This window comes from Pipistrellus kuhlii, unplaced genomic scaffold (genome assembly GCF_014108245.1).
Source record: "Pipistrellus kuhlii isolate mPipKuh1 unplaced genomic scaffold, mPipKuh1.p scaffold_m20_p_32, whole genome shotgun sequence".
NCBI lineage: Eukaryota > Metazoa > Chordata > Mammalia > Chiroptera > Vespertilionidae > Pipistrellus > Pipistrellus kuhlii.
This window is the reverse complement of record NW_023425532.1, coordinates 5349087-5364708: the sequence shown is the minus strand read 5'-3', so window position 1 is coordinate 5364708 and position 15622 is coordinate 5349087. Positions and strand designations below refer to the sequence as shown.

Genomic DNA, 15622 nt, shown 5'->3' with positions numbered 1-15622 from the left:
ATGCTTTGCACACCCCCCTCCCCCACTTTGCCTCACCCTGAACCCCACTTGGGGCTGAATGACCAGCATTTTCCTGTTTATTTCAGCAAACACAGGGACTGATAACACACGCTGGCCTTTCCTCAGAAGGGTGTTCTGTGTCAACAGCGGGCACCACAATCGCTGTATGATTTCTACTCTTTGGCGTGTTCACAGTCCTAGGACATGCTCCCAGCAGGCAGAGCAGCCTTCATTCCATGTTTCATTATCACTACCCTGACGAAGGGAGTTTTCAAACACACAAACATGCTTGACTCTTTTCCTGCCTGCCCCGCCCAGCAGATGGCCGGACGCATGCTCCACCGGTTGGGGGAGCCGCGTGGGTCACGGCAGGCCTCTCCATGACAACTCTCCTATGCCCTTTCCCGGACATGTCAATCAAAGGTGACCCACCACTTGGGAGCTGACCAGAATGTTCCACATGAGAAGCTTCAGGTCAGTGCGGCAGCTCCCCTCCAAAAACAAGAGGAAGGGACGAGGCATGCCCACAAACGAGCTCTCCCTTCAGATCCTAACCTGCCAGCAAGCCCACAATGCTCTGGGCTCCCAGGCCACCTGCCCCGAGCCCCGGTATCCAGGATACCGCATGAAGCTGCTGCTCTTTTAGCAGGTCCTCCCCAGCCAGGCAGGAGCGGACGGCTGCAAGCTAATGAGCTGTGTGCCCCACCAGGGAGAGGCCCCGTCACGTGGTCTGGGATCAGGTCTGAGCGCCACTGACTGCTGTGCACAGATCAATTTCCCCGGGGCCCGGTGGCCTGTCTGGTGGCCTGTCACCCGGGCTTTATTTGCTCTGACAATTATGGCCCTCACCTGGAAACCCTCGTCGCTGCCAGGGCTGATCGGAGGGCACCCAGAAATGAAAGGGCAGCAGAGCCGATGGGCAAGTCAACTCCTTCCCAGGAGGGTGGCAGCGGCAGGAGTCACCCACAGCCAGGCCAGCCGTTTTGCCACGGGCTGTCCTAACACAGCCACGTGGCTGTTGCTATGTACACAGTACTGCCGGCCTCCCCAAATGAGCATGCCGTCTGTTGTCCCATTACATGCCACAGTAACCCATGACGTGCCAGGGCGGTGGCACTGTTCTCATTCAACACTGGGGGAAACCGAAGTCCAGAGAAGTTAAATCCCATGTTCAGTGAACACGCAGTCCTGGAGCTAGAACTCGGGGCTTCTGGGAGCTGGGCAGCTGGGAAGATTCAAAAGGCCCAGAGGGCCCCAGGGAGAGGGTCGCAACCTGGCGTGACGAGCACCCTCAGGCCCTCTGTCGGGGTCAAGTGGGCTGACTACCTTCTCCCGGCCGGGAGGGCACCGGCCTCTAAATGGATGGCAAGCGCTATCACCAACAGCGGCAGGAATGGCTAAGAGGCCAGACAAACCTGTCCACCCAACACGTTTCCTGGTTTATTTTCTGCCCTGGAAATGGGAGCGCTCACGGGGCAACCCACCCGTTCCCAAACAAAATCCCGCTGTTTTCATTGGACAGTTCTGTGTGAAGCGGCTATAAGCCCAATGCCATTAACCACAAAATGTAACCATAAAGGCCATAAACCCGACATTGTTAATTAATTAAATGCCTCATTAACTTTTTAAAAAACATGATTTATTCAATTCATAGAAAATGTAGCCATCACCACTAAACGCACAAGCATGCGGTTGCACATTGGCCTTTTAGCCCAAGAACCAGAAGCCCGGCCCGGGAGGGGAGGTCTGGGCGTCTCTGGCCTCGCTCGCCGTCTGTTTCCCAACCTCAGGAGGTGGCTTAGCGGGACGTAAAGCTTGGGCGGCCTCTGACTGGCACTTCGGCAGACAGCAAGGACGGCAAAGACTACCTCCAGGAAAGCCCTCCCTGCCCTGGGCGTCCGGCGACACCTCTGCTGGGTTAAGCAAATTGTCCTGCCACTTTCAAAGGTCTCATTGCCACATCTCCCGACCAGTTGCCGTCCTGACGTCAATTCTGCCTAAAGAAATCCTCGAAAGTTGGGTTCAAAGTTGAAATCGCTCACCCAGTGGTGAAATGTTCAACCAAAAGCAATGACCTGCGCGATTCACGTATCAGAGCAGCTGTCCTAGGTCTCAGGAGCCACCAAAGGCCCAGTAGCCCCAAAAGCATGGTCGCCCAAGCCTCCGACCCACCGGCTCATCAAAACCCAACGGAATCTTCATGAAGGGACCAACAAGGGCCTCCTGAGGTCTCTGGTCCCGAAGGAAACTGGTAGGAACAATGCCAAGATCTGAGGTAAGGCCAGGAACCCCGAAATCCACACACGTGGAGCAGGCTGTCCTCCTGCCTCCCCTCCCCCACCCCCAGTGTGTGCTGGAGACACAAGTCCATTTTCTGAACCACGGACATGTTGACGAAAACACAGCACATACAACCAACAACGAAGAAAGCACCGTTTCCAAAGCTTCCCCCACAGCCACGCCTCGGGGGCCCAGGGCCCAGGCAGCCCACCAGGGAGGGCTGGCTCCCGCGCCTGGGGAGCCGGGCTGTGGGAGCCAGAACTGCAGATAAACCCTGCGGCCCTCAGCCACCAGGGCCTGCCACCGGAGCTGATCCACGCCTCCTCTCGCAGCTTGCTGAGCCGCATTTTATTTTCCCCATTCAACTCCCAGAGGGCTGATGCCAGCATAAAAAAAATGCCTTTGCCCTGTGGGCTATTACATCACAATTTCAACTGACAGGCGTGGTGGGGGAGCCGCTGGGGCAGAGGGACTCATCTATCTCCCAGAGGTTAGCTGTGCAAAGGGCAATTCCAGTGCGAGCCCAGCCGGCCTGGAGAGAGGGCTGGGGGAGGGGTGGGCGGCGGGGGAGGGGCCGGGCTCCGGAGCCAGACTGACTGTGGGCTCGCTCACTACCTGTACAAGCTGTCATTTAACCCCTGTGGGGCTGTTTCCTCATCTGAGAGCGGGATAACATTAGCGATCGCCACGGGAAGAGGCGGAGAGGGGGAAATGAGTGACTCCGGGTCATACAGGCTTAGAAACCCGGACAATATCTTGCTTTGTATGTTGCTACAGGGAGAGAGGGCATGCCAGATGGGGATGTGGGGTGAGGGCAGGGACTTTGGGGCAAAACCTGAGTTCCCCTCATCCTCAGCCCTTGGATTCTCTGTCCTGCTCAGAAAGAGGGCTCCGGCCTGCCCCACCCCCTACCTGCACAGACATTTCCTACCCGCAACCAAAACAGAGCCACCCACTCCTCTCCCCCTTGCTAATCAGAATCCAAAGGGCTCATTAAAATTCCCCCAGTCGCCAAGCCCTGGGTTATGTCAGATTTCATATCAGAGATAAGTGAGCGGGATGGAAGGATGCCAGGCCTGCGTGCCTGGACATGGAGCGAGCATCACAGGCCTTTTTCACACAGCGACGGAGCAGGCCACCGGAGAGCCTGCAGAGGAGCTGGCGGCTCCGACATCCTCAGGCCACCCCAACTGGCGCCGCTCACCCCCCTCCCTGTCCCCACCGTCAGGGGCAGCAGCTGGGGTTGGGGAACCCAGGGCCCCAGGACACTGACCTCGTAGCCCAGGCGGGCCGCGCGCTGCAGGAGGGTCTCGCCCGCGTTCTTATTGACAATAAGTCTCCGCGCCTCGGGGGGCATGGGCCGCGACTGCGTGGCCTCAGGAGGGGAGTTGGAGCGGGGCAGCTGGGCGGACTGCGTCGCCGGCAGCAGTTGTTGCAAACGGTCAAAGGGCTTCTGGTCCTGCTTGGCCGGGGACAGATCGTAGTCAGAACTGGACTCGGGCCGCTTTCGGACTCTCCTGACGGTCACCTGTCACAGAAGCAGGCAGCACACACGTGTAAGGCAGGCAGGAGGCGGGCCATTTCCCGCTTTTGTTTAGGGGAGGGGTGATGGGGGCAGGGGTTTGGAACTTCACCAGCACCCAGAACACAGCCCCCTGCGATGGGGGAGTGACCTGGGACCGGGAAGGCTTTGTCCCCAGAGCAGCTGTCCCCCAGGCCCAGGGCCGGCGAGGGGCGGAGGTACCTTGCCATCACTATTGTCCACGTAGTAGTCCCCAGGCATCGGCAGGCTGCGGCGCGGCTCCTGGGGTATCAGGTGCTTGGTCTTGCACAGCCTCTTCCCCGACGGCTTCTCACCGCCGTCGGTATACTTGTGCAGCAGCGCGGCCTGGCAGTCTTCCTCCTCGTCCGTGCACAGCACATCTGTCTTCGGGTTTTCTTTAATTTTTGGATGTTTGGCAGGCGGCCTCGAGGCTGGCGTGCAGCTTGGCTGAGCCTGCCTTTTGCCGCTCGCATTGGTGGATGAAAGGCCCTTCATGGGCGGAGAGCCCGCGAACACAGGCAGACCTGGATCGGCGGGGGAGAAGGGGGAGATGCGGGCGTTACGGAGCGGCAGCCGGTGCGGAGAAGCCCATTGTTAGCGCCCCTCGCTAGAGCGGCTTCGGCTCTTAAAGATACACCAATTCCGCTCTCAAAGCATTAATATTTTAATTAGCCCGCATCCAGCCGTCAGACAGGTTAACCCACAAAACACTGGTCTCTCCAGGGGCAAGGACCAAAGGGCAGAAGCCCGCTCTGGGGGGCGCTCTGCCTCCCACCCCATGGGGCCTGGGGACCTACAGCTCCCCAAGGAGGGCCAATCTGGGTGCTCAGGACCCGGCGGCCACCCAGACTCAGCATGGGGGCTGAAGGACGTCAGGAAAGAACTCCCTGCCTGCCGCCACCTCTAGGGCTCTTCCCGCTCCCGGAGCGGGAGGGCGGGCCCAGGGCCTCTGCTTACCTTGCTCATTGTCACTGGACTTGAGGGCCTCCTCCGCCCAGCTCCTGTTGCCTTTGGTCTCTGCCCTTTTCCTGCCGGGCTTCTCTTCGGAGAGGCTATTGCCCTGGGCAGTGGCCTCAGGCTGAGTGGCCTGGGTCACTTCCTTCCTGCCCTGCCGGCCAGGTTTGCTCTCAGCTGCCGACACCTGCTGCTCCCACTGTTCTCTAAGGTGCAGCAAGTGGCGTTGCTTTTTAGGATGCAGCCCTGTTAATTCAATGCACACCTTCAGGTTGGTCAGCTCATTACAATGTGGGTCTTCTAAGTGGTTAGAGGAACTGTTTGTCATTTCCCTCTCAGGCCAGTCATCTAATGGAGAAATAACTACAAATTAATCAAAAAGCCCCCCGGAAGGGGGAACCAACTGTCTTACCCATCCCTACCGGGGGTGGGGGAGGGGAGGGGGGGCTAGCTCTGCCTCTGGCTTCAGGGGAGGGGGTGTGAGCGGGTTCCCCAGGGCTCTAGGGCAGCGCCAGAAGCATCCACTGCACCACCCCGGGCTGCCCCGGGCCGCTAGGCAGGCGGCCGCCGCCCGCGCTCACCTTTGGAGATCCGCCTGCGCTTGGCTTTCAGCAGTGGGTCCTCCGACAGCTCCTCTCCGGGGGCCTCGGCGAGGGTGCTGTCACCCGAGGCCTTGCGCTTCCTGTCCAGCTGCAGGGCGGGGCTGCCCGGCACGTCGGCGGCTGCCTGCTCGCTGAGGGGCTCGCCCAATGGAGGCCTGTCCACGAAGTACGACTCCAGGGACAGGTCCTTGCTCTCCGGGGGCTCGAAGGGGTCGTGTTTGTTGCCAACACCGTATTCACCTGGGGGAGGGGGGACAGTGACACGGAAATGAAGGCCCCAAGGTCACCGCAACAAAGCAAGACTGGGGAGCGGGCAGGCCCTCCGTGACCTGAAAGGGGGCACGTGATGAAAGAGCCCCCGCCTGCTATATCCCAGATGGTGATCAGGGTCTTTTCTCTCAGAGGGTGGGTGATCCCAAAGCAACATCCAGCCAGGCCCTGGTCACCCCTCTCCGGGTAACGGGAGAATGTGAAGGAAGAGGAATGGCGGAGTGATGGGGACCAGGGAGGCTGGGAGATCAAGGGCACTGGGAGGAGGGGTGTGGCTCACACAGGGTCAAGTTCAATGTCAAGGAACTCAACCTGATCCGTCACCTCTGTTCTCTCACACAAGGAGCTGCTCCCATGTGCTGTGCAGAAGGAAATCTAAGCTGCTCCTCCCTCCCCGCAGCCTGGCCCTCAGCAAACGCCATGCACACACACAGGACGGAGTCACCCCACTGGCACTCCTCCGTGGCATCCCTCACAGGCAGGCATCTAGGACCTCCCCAAGGCAGGATGACACCCCTTTCTCCGCAGGTCCCCCCTCTGCACTCAAGGCCTGCGCTGGCTGACCCGCTCACTGCTCTTTCTGCTCCACGTGGCGCCCACTTGGGACCTCCCTACGAGGCAGCTCCCAGCCCACCGCGTTGATGTTCGAGTGCTCCCCCCAACAGACCTGCGTGTCACCCGGACAAGGAGTGCGCTGATTAACAGAGCTAATCACACCATCCAGATCCATTTCCGGGCAAAATCAACACACTCCTCACAGGCTGACAGCTTCCAATGTCACCCCATGCTGACCAGCCTGCCAGTCCCCCGCTCAGCCTTCTCTCGGGGGCATTCTCGGGGTTCCGTGGCAGTCAGCTGTGGGGACAAGTGTCATCCTGGCCTTGGCTAGCCTGGGCTCCTAATGCCGGGCCCCGTAGGTGGGCAGTGGGAGCAGCGTCCCCACACACAGCTGGCAGCGCTGGGGAGCCACAGTGCGCCCCTTTCTCTGGCTCCGACTCTCTGCTCCGTGACCCTCGCCGCCACCCCGCAGTAACGGCCGCTTTACAGCCGCCCCTCAGCTGTAAAGCGGGGACATTACCGCAGCCGCCTCCCGGGTGGGCGCCATAAACAGCCCCGCACCGGGGCCGCCGGAGAAACGGCGCTAACAAAAGGACACCAGGCCTCTCCGACCAGGTGGCACTGCGGCCCCAGAGGCACGACATTTAAGGACATGAGCCTCCAGTCACACCATTCCACTTTGCCGTCCGCTCCTGGGGACCGTGGGAAACTGAGGGTTTTCCTCTCCGCCACCACGTCCAGTTCCAAAGCGTGCTACTCCCTCCCCCCCTTCAGATAAGAAGGATGTTCAAACCAGGTGGCTGGGAGGCAGAGGTGACAGGGTGATGACACACGCCTTTCAAGGCCACGGCCAGGCAGCGGCTTGGCCTGAATGGCCCTGCCCAGAATGGGGTGCTCTGGCCGTCACCCCGCCCACGCCTGCCCTGAGCCCTGAGCAGACTGAGAGCCACTCCACACTCGACCTTTCCGCTCCGGGTCGCAGGGGCCCGAGTAGGGACAGTCCCCACCCCCCTGCAGAGGCGCCTTTTCTCATGGAGCTGCTTTCCCACGTCGTCACCCTCCCGGCCACTTCCTACAGCACAGTGACAACCACTGCTCAGACCTGGCCTCTGGCCGCAGGGCCAGCCTTGTTCGCCACAGACAACAGCCCGGAGGCCTTGCAATGACTTATTTCCCACGTCAGAGGCAGTGACTGGGGCCCTTTCTCCCTGCTCCTGTCCTGCCCGGCCTCCCGCAGGCTGCCCAGCTGGTCAGAGGGAGCCCCTTTGGCCCCAGGATGGGCAGCCGGCTCGGCACACACCTGCCATCCCCGCACGGCCAGGCCACTCCGGCCCTGGCCCCAGGGGCCCTGCAGGAACCCCATTCCTAAAGCCGGGCTCACTGACATCCTCCCCCCCCCCCACACACACACAAACTTTAGTTGCTTTCTCCCCCATTTTGTACGAGGATCTTTCCCCAAACTAAGCGCATCCACCCTTTCCCATCCCCTAGGCCTCTCTCGGGCAAAGAGCCCAATTCCCCGCGGACTCAGACCTCACTCGGGCCAGGAATAACCCGCAGGACGCCCTGACCGCTGACACACGCATGGCCGGCAGCTCGGGCCGAGGCTCAGGTCGCATTCCTGGGCGCCGCCTCGGAGCTCCGACACGGGCCTCCGCGACCACAAGCCACAGGCGCCCTGGAGGGCAGGGAGATGGCAGATAGCTGCTCTTGGCCCTTCGACAAGTGGGAAGCCATGAGCGCCGGGCCACTGGGTGTCAAGCAGATGTGATGTGGCCGTGTTGTTTGTGGTTTCACACTTATTTCATCCCTGCAGCCTGGTCATATGACTCAGCACATACATCCCATAATTTATCATTGTTATGCCATAGCATTATTTTGCAGCAGCATTGCCATGGCAACATTTACAAGTCACCGTGGCAACAAAGCACCCTCACCGCTGGTGAGCCAGGCCCAGCGAGCCCTACACAAGGTGGGAAGGCTGCCCGTGAGCGGAGGTCCCTCCTCTCCAGGAGCCATAGCAGCCCCAGCGGAGGCTCAGCTAACACACCGTCTGCAGGGGAGACCTGCTGCCTCTGCTCCCAACTCAGAGCAGTTCCCCAGACTCGCAGGTGTGCGGCCAGGAGACAAGTTTCCCAGGAAGAAGTTCCGGGAAGCCCTCTGACCCCCGCCTCCTCCCGTTCCTGCCCAGGCGCTGCCACTGAGCAGGTCCCCGGGGCCGCGTCAGCCGAAGGGCTGGCTGAGGAGACGTCATTCCACATTCACGGCGAGATGGACGCATGCCTCCCGCCCTCCCCCCCATCTTCTAAATGCCACTGATGGTTTCTATTCACAAGCGTCCAAGGCTGAGGAGCCTCCTGACTCATCGGTTGAACGTCTAAAATCAAAGCCTCACTCAGCCACCTCCCTCGCAAAGAATGAGCGCAAATCCTGGCCATTGTGTTTCAAGTTCATTCACCTTCCCTGAGCCAGCTGCATCCGCCATCTTAGAAGCTCCTGCACCCCCTTTCTGACCCCTGCCTGCTCTCAGCCACAGCGCTCTCAGGAGAAGAGAACCAGTGGGGTGGGGTGGGGGAGGGACCAAGCCCACATGGGCTCAAGCCATAAGAAGGCCCATAAGGCCCATTCACGTGCAGCTGAAGGAACCCAGCCCCTGCCCCTCTCTTTAAAACCGAGCCGCTTGCCCTCCCCAACCTTTTCCCTGCCCCCAGGGGCCATTCCCTCTCCTCCCAGCCTCCCTCGCCATCCACCCAGAGGGCTTCTCCCTGACAGGCGCTTTTCCTTCTTCACAGAAGCACCTGCCCGCCAGCCGGCCTGGCCCACTTGCACCAGGAACAGGGACACCTTCACTTCAGAGCATCCAGAGCCCCTGACCAGCCTGCAGCGCCCTTCTCCTGGACAGAGGTAGGACACAGTGGTCCTGGCATGGCCTCCTCAGAACGCTGGCCACAGGCGGCTGCTGGCCCCAAGGATGAGCTCTTCCGGGCCACAAATCCTTCCGAACCCCATCAGGCGCCAACGACCCAAGCGTGCGGAGAAATGGCAAGCCTCTGACATTTAATGGCACAGAGCTCCCCACCACACCCACCATCCCGGGCTACCCTGTCTTGGGGGAGGGGAGGATTTCGCATCCACTCTTTCAAAATGCCCTAATTCCCCATCACCGACACATCGGGCAGAGAAGTCATGTGAGCAAACCCCAAAGGCCTTCGCAGCAGGGGACCAGCTGTTGGGACTGAAAAATGGTGTCCTTGGATTGCACTGTCGCCTCCCACTTGCTCATCCCAAGTCCTCTCTATTCCAGACCAGACTGTCCCTGCGGTGGCGGGAGCCACCTCTGGCTACAAGTATCCTTCCGCTGCTACAAAAAAGAACGTCCGTGCGCCACTCCTTACACTCAGTCTCCGGCTGCCGTTCCTCTGCTATATTGTACTAGACTGCTACTGACTACAGGAAACAGTCTTCCAGAGGCGCCTCGTTCCTGGCCGCCACAGTGCTCAAAGGCTCACTACACGGTCCCCCACATAAGCCACTCGGGGTCACTTACATCTCTCACTGTCATTCTGGTCAGCAATGGCCTCCTCCAGGGCGACCAACTTTGGCTTTTTGTCCTGATTTCCTTTCAGGCTCTCCCACTCGGCAGGGCTGAACTTGCACACCTCGGAGTCTTTGGTTGCTGGGTGGCCACCTTCTCTCTCTTTCATCTCCAACTCTGAGAAGCGCATCATTGCACGCTAGAAAGAGAACGAAGATGGAGAAAAAACAACACCTTACCATAAAAGCTATTTCATTTGCCTTACCTTAAAGGAAAGTATTTTCAAAGAAAAGTTTGCCCAAAACCAACCACAATTTATGATACAACTGAGATATTTTAAAATTTAACAGATAAAAATTTAAGAGGATCTATATGTAAGTAGTCACACATTCTTTATTCATAAAGCCATATGTATAGATACGTATGCACTGTGTATGTATATCCATACATACACTATTGCACAGAGACAGACATTCTCTCTTGAAGGTAAATAAAACAGAACAAAAACACAACGCAAAGAAAACAAAACAAAAACACAACAGAAAAGAAAAAGTGCACAATGAATAAAGACGACCATGGCCCACAAACTTCCCTTGGTATTTGGAAATGAAATTTAACTCAAAAGGTTTATGGAAGATTCTAGTAATAAAAATTTGAAGAACTGACCTCACAGTAAGCAGCGGGTAGACATAAAATACTGTCCTCTTGTAATCCTTCCATCTATGTAATTAAAATGGGCACTCAATGGATCATTTAGATAACTTCATCCATTTTTATAAGCATAAACTAAATTTTTTCTCTTAACATTGCAAAAAACAATTTGGCTTTATTTATCTTTTAATTAAAAGTAAAATATCTTAAGGAAATTCCTATACAACATCTATCATTCACTAGCAAGTTAAACACATCCTCTATCCCTTTAAGCGAGCTTTTCTTTTTTTTGTGAAAAAAATTGCACGAATCCCACAGACATGCGGCTGCTGCACCTCCACCGAGTAGCGCGTAAGGCATTCTAAGCAGCGCTTCTAGGCATATTCGTTAAACGTACAGTAACGGCAGAGAAATTAAAGCAACTGATAGGCAAACGTCATGCAGTCTCAATCATTAACTCCCTTTATCAGCATTCGAGTGGAGTTCTTAAAATCTACAGAATAACTTAAAACAGCCAGGCACGCGAACTCCTCAGGGCCACCCCTCACGTCCCCTTACTGGCCGCCTTTCCTACATTTAATTACCATAATCCATAACCACTCCTGCCCTCCCAGGCCCCCGTCCCTGTACACATTAACAAGCTGACAACTGGGCAGTCACTGGGATTCGGGGGCGGAGCTCACCTGCAGGGCCCGCTGCTCCCGGCTCAGCTGGCTGGAATCAGCATACAGTTCGGTGGTGACACACTTGAACCTGTCACCCACGTAACCAGCGGAGTTGGCGATTCTCTTGGCCAGCTTCGATGGCTTTGGCTTTAGCACTTTGCCATCTGCTTCTGCCTCATCAGCTCCATCTTTGGTATAGATGGGGGTGACGTCCACACTGGGTGGGGCACCGCCCACACAAAACGGTTTGGGGTCTTCTTGGGTTTTACCGAAAGTTACAGCGGGGCCCTCGCTCCCCAGGGTGGGCTCCAGGAACGAGGCGGAGACCGGCCCCCCCAGGCTCTCCTTGGTGCCAGCTGCAGGGCTCTCCTTGCCCAAGCCGAAGACGGACTGGCCTGCGGCCTGCTTGAAGCCATAGGCCTCATGGAAGTCACCGATGCGGCCCAGCTCCTCTCTCAGGGCCAGGAAGTCGCGGTGCGACTGCAGGGCTGGGTCAGCCGGGGGCTTGGCGGGCTCGGCGGCCTGGTCGCCTGCAAAGGCGGCTTTGGACACGCTTGTGTCAGGCTTAGTGTCTGCCTCTTCCCGGAGGAGGTCCACGTAGACGGGCTTGTCGCTCTTGATGACAGTTTTGCTCTGACTCCAGCTGGGGCTGGGCTTCGGGGTCTTGTCGGTGGGAACGTCGGGGTGTAACTTGGCGCTGCTGGCTTCCAGCACGTCGGAGAAGCGGCTGCGGAGGGTCGGGTCCTCGTAGCGGCTTCTCTCGTGGGACCGGGACCTCCTCTCCGGCTTCTCCTCCTTGGCAATCTCTATGGGCGTGTGAGGGATCAGCATGGGGTGCACCATGCCCAGCCCCAGCGCGTCCTGGTAGGTCACAAACTCCGGCCGGCCGGTGGGCAGCCCGTAGGGCAGGCCGGGCTTGGGGGCCAGGTGCCCGGGAAAGAGACTGCCGTTGGGCAGCAGAACCGGGTGAGGGTACACGGGTCCCTTGCCGTGTAAGGAGAGGGGGCTGATAGCAATGCCCTCGGGCGCCGGGTAGGGGAGGTAGCTCCTGGGGTAGGGGATGGGAGGGGACCTGAACGCCTCGTTTGGAGAGAGGAAGATGGAGCTGGACGGGAGGCCGTTCTCGCTCGCTTTGAAGCTTGAGTCTGGGTTGCTGGCTTTGACGCCCTTGCTGCTGGCCCCGCTGTGCTTGGCGGGCGTGCTCTGGGGCTGGCCCACGTGCTGGATGACGGACGGCGTGGTGTCGGAGCTCCTGCTGGTCTTGCTGCCATCGGCATTGGCATTGGCATTGGGGGCCGGCGACGCGGAGGCCGGGCGGCCTGCGCTGGACACTGCCCCCGACACGTTGGTGACCACGGTGTCCGTGCCGCCCATGCGAGGGCACGAGGAGCTGCGCTGCTGCGGGATGGCCCAGTCCAGCGCCTTGTTTTTGAGCGACAGCCCCTTGCCACCGCTCTCCTCGTTGGGGCTGGGCCCGGGCACCACCCAGGACGAGGGCGCCGTGCTGATGATCTCGGATCTGTAGAGGGCACAGCCGCCCCCCGGTGGGGACAAAGTCTCCTTGGGCATGTCGCCCCCCGCCAGCACCAGGCCGCTTGCGGCTCTGCTGTGGACCAGCACCGTGGGCGTCATCTTCTTCATGTGCTCGGCCTTGGACGCATCCGCGTCCACCACCTTCGACGACAAGTCCAGCGGCTTATCGGTGACATCTTTGGTAATGGTCTGCTTCTCCAGGAGAGGCGGGGAGCCCCCGTCTTTCCTGTCCTGGGCCGCTGTTTTCCGGGTGTGCCCGGGCACCGGCTGCGAGCTGTCGGCCCCCTCTGCCGCCTTCTGGTACTTGGAGAGCCTGCCCACAGGGAAGTCTCCACTGACCGTCATGTATGGCTTGGACAGGGCGATGGAGGGCGACGTGGAGATCCGGGCATAGTGCTTGTGGAACTCCACGTAGTCCACCGTGGGCTGCGAGGGCAGGTGGCCTCGGGGCGAGGGCCGCGGCGAGGGCGGCAGCAGGAGCGCCGCATCCCCGGGCAGGCCGCTGCTGACCGGCTTGGCGGACGGCACCCGGGGCTGCTTGCTGTTCTGGATGTGGGGGTAGGCGTGGGAATCGATGGGGTTCCCAGGGTTGACGCCCATCTTCCAGGACAGGCTCTTGTCGGCGGCGCAGTGGACCAGCGGGGGGATGGCCGGGGAGGCCGAGGGCGTGGAGAGCCGCATGGGCGACGCCAGGGATGAGGGGATGTGGGGGCTGACGTAGTGGGGTGGCGGCAGGTAGAGGAAGCGCTCCCCGTTGGTGCAGACTGGGGAGTAGAGCGGCTGGGCCAGGCTGTAGGACTGCTGAGGTAGCAAGGCCTTGTACATGTTCAGGGGGTACTTGTTAGGCGAGTCCAGGAAGGGGTAGATGGCTGACGTGGTCCCCTCCATGTAGGGGTTGACCCAGGGCAGCCGCAGGTAGCTAGCACCGTTGATGTTGAGAGGGCTCTGCTTGTCGCCTGCCGGCCGGTCCAAGCCCAGGGCCTCCGCGGGGGGCACCGCGCCCTTTTGTATTCCGGGGGGCGTCTTGTAGATGGCGCTGAAGCCATTGGGGGCTTTTCCTGAGACGGCGGAGGCCTCCACCGTCTCGGGGGTGTTGGGCTTGAACTGCACCTCTGGGTTTCTTTCGGAAGAAAACCCAAGCCCGCTGAGGGAGCTGGTGGCGGCCTCCCGGCCCTTCTCGGAGCCCAGACCGCACAGGCTGGAGTACACGATGTTGCCTGGGACCCGCAGCCCTTCCCGAATGAGGCCCGTGCGGTCCATGCTCAGCGCCGTCAGGCCATCGATCCGATGGGCAGTGGTCGCGTCCACCTTGGCGGAAGAACACGGCGTTACTGAGACATTCCTCTGAGCACCCAGGACATCCCCACGAGAGACTGCTCAGTAACGTGCCAGACGCCTCACGTCTGAGCAGGAAGGGGAAGGGGTTCCAGGGTCTGCTGCCCCCTCCCCCCTCATCCAGAACCCTCTGCTGCCAGTTCCACTAGGATCCTGAAAGCCCAGCAAATGGCCATCCCTTTAGACTCGAGGCCCACACATGACCAGTCACCTATTAACTCTGAAAAATTCACCTTCTCAGCAAAAAAACACGCTGCCGCAATGAGACGCACTAACGCCACGCCTCTCAGCGCCTTCACGGGGTCCAGAACTCAGACTAACCCTCCGCGGCCTGCTGGGTGGGGGCGGGGCCGTGTTCACTGGGTCTTTCCTGGATGCTATTTAACATAACAAGAAACAATCTTCAGCGGAGGGCTTTCGATGTCTCATTTCTAAATCAATAAAGAGGCCAGGGGTCAAACTGCGGTTGCATCTTTTGACTTCCTCTCCCTGGTGTCTGAGAAGCTCGCGCGTCTCCCGTTTTACTGGAAACGGAAACCCCGAGGATCTACTGGGAGGCTGGCAATCTCTGCGTCCGGGAGACTGAGGCGGCATGCAGCTTAGGGAGGGGAGGCAGCACGCTTCCCATCGGGCTCGGGGACGTGGGCATGAATGACAAGCATGCCGCAAGGGGCGCTCGGCCACGGACCCGAGGGGGGAAGAGATGAGGCGAGGGCCTGGTCCTGCGGCTCACAGAGGCTTTCTGCTCAGCCCTGCCCTGCAACACCAGGCTCCACCCCCACCCAGCCCTTTAATGGTATGCAAATGAATGCACGATTGATTACAGATCACTGCGACTCAGATAGCACATCAACAGAAGCCATTCATCTCTTACCACGTTGTGGTTCAAGGGATTTTCTTCCCTCAGTTCCAGTCTGGCCTTTGAAGCGTCACCGTCATTTACAGGAATTTTCCTATGTGAAAGGACACAGACTTCATGAGAGCATTCCTCCCAGGAGCCACCGCTCACAGAGCACCCCGGAAAAGACCAGTTCCTAATAACCCCATTGTTTTCCAGCTGCCCTTAAAACACTCCTCCCCCACGGCCCACTCGGCAAGTTGTCCCCAAATGGTGATGGAACTGGAGGGGAAGACAAAGGCGGACGACAGGGATGCGAGATCACAAACGTGGCCCGAGGTGGGTAAGCAGAAAATGACGCACAGCCATTCCTCCAGCACAATCGTCTCTCCGGAGCTGCCAGCAAGGCCAGCCTGGGCTCTGCCGTCTGACGTCCCTTACAAGCTCTCCGTGAGGACAGACAGCACAGCGGTCAAAGCCCAAAGCGGGGAACAGACGGCTGGCGTGTACTGGCCACAGCGACCACTTCCGTGTTCCACACAGGGGCAGGCTCTCAGAACTTTTCCCTAAAGTTAGGTCCCATGTCCTCCCTAACTGGTTTCCATGGTGATAATGAAGCCATGTTTGCTTGCCTTGGTGCAAACGACGAGGGATAAACACTAATATCACACAAATGTCAGCTGCTCCCGGCTCCGGAGGAAGGCCCGTGCCTGTGCCAGGCTGCGGCGGCTGCCCTGGGGCCTGTTATCAGGGAGCATCGATAAAGCAGGCGCCCGGTGCCAACTTCCTAATCCCCAGGACAGAACCGCTGACAGGCAGCACGGAGTCTCATCGCTACCCTGAAAAGCAGCTTCGATC

At 59.2% G+C, this 15622-nt stretch overlaps 1 protein-coding gene across 9 annotated transcripts in view; it reads right to left on the bottom strand.

Moving 5' to 3' along the window:
• BCOR (BCL6 corepressor) overlaps positions 1–15622 on the bottom strand; it is a 75682-nt gene that overhangs the window by 4661 nt on the left and 55399 nt on the right. For 5 of the 9 annotated variants that reach the window (XM_045570456.1, XM_045570457.1, XM_036460495.2 and 2 more), the window contains 8 exons: positions 14801–14879; positions 11077–13899; positions 10409–10462; positions 9755–9941; positions 5359–5619; positions 4781–5125; positions 4025–4347; positions 3554–3808 (listed from right to left, as the gene is read on the bottom strand). In XM_045570456.1, the coding sequence (XP_045426412.1) occupies positions 3554–3808; positions 4025–4347; positions 4781–5125; positions 5359–5619; positions 9755–9941; positions 10409–10462; positions 11077–13899; positions 14801–14879 (4327 nt within the window). Of the gene's footprint in view, positions 1–3553; positions 3809–4024; positions 4348–4780; positions 5126–5358; positions 5620–9754; positions 9942–10408; positions 10463–11076; positions 13900–14159; positions 14304–14800; positions 14880–15622 lie in introns of those variants that run through there. The other 4 variants (XM_045570459.1, XM_036460499.2, XM_045570458.1 and 1 more) reach the window with 4 other exon arrangements.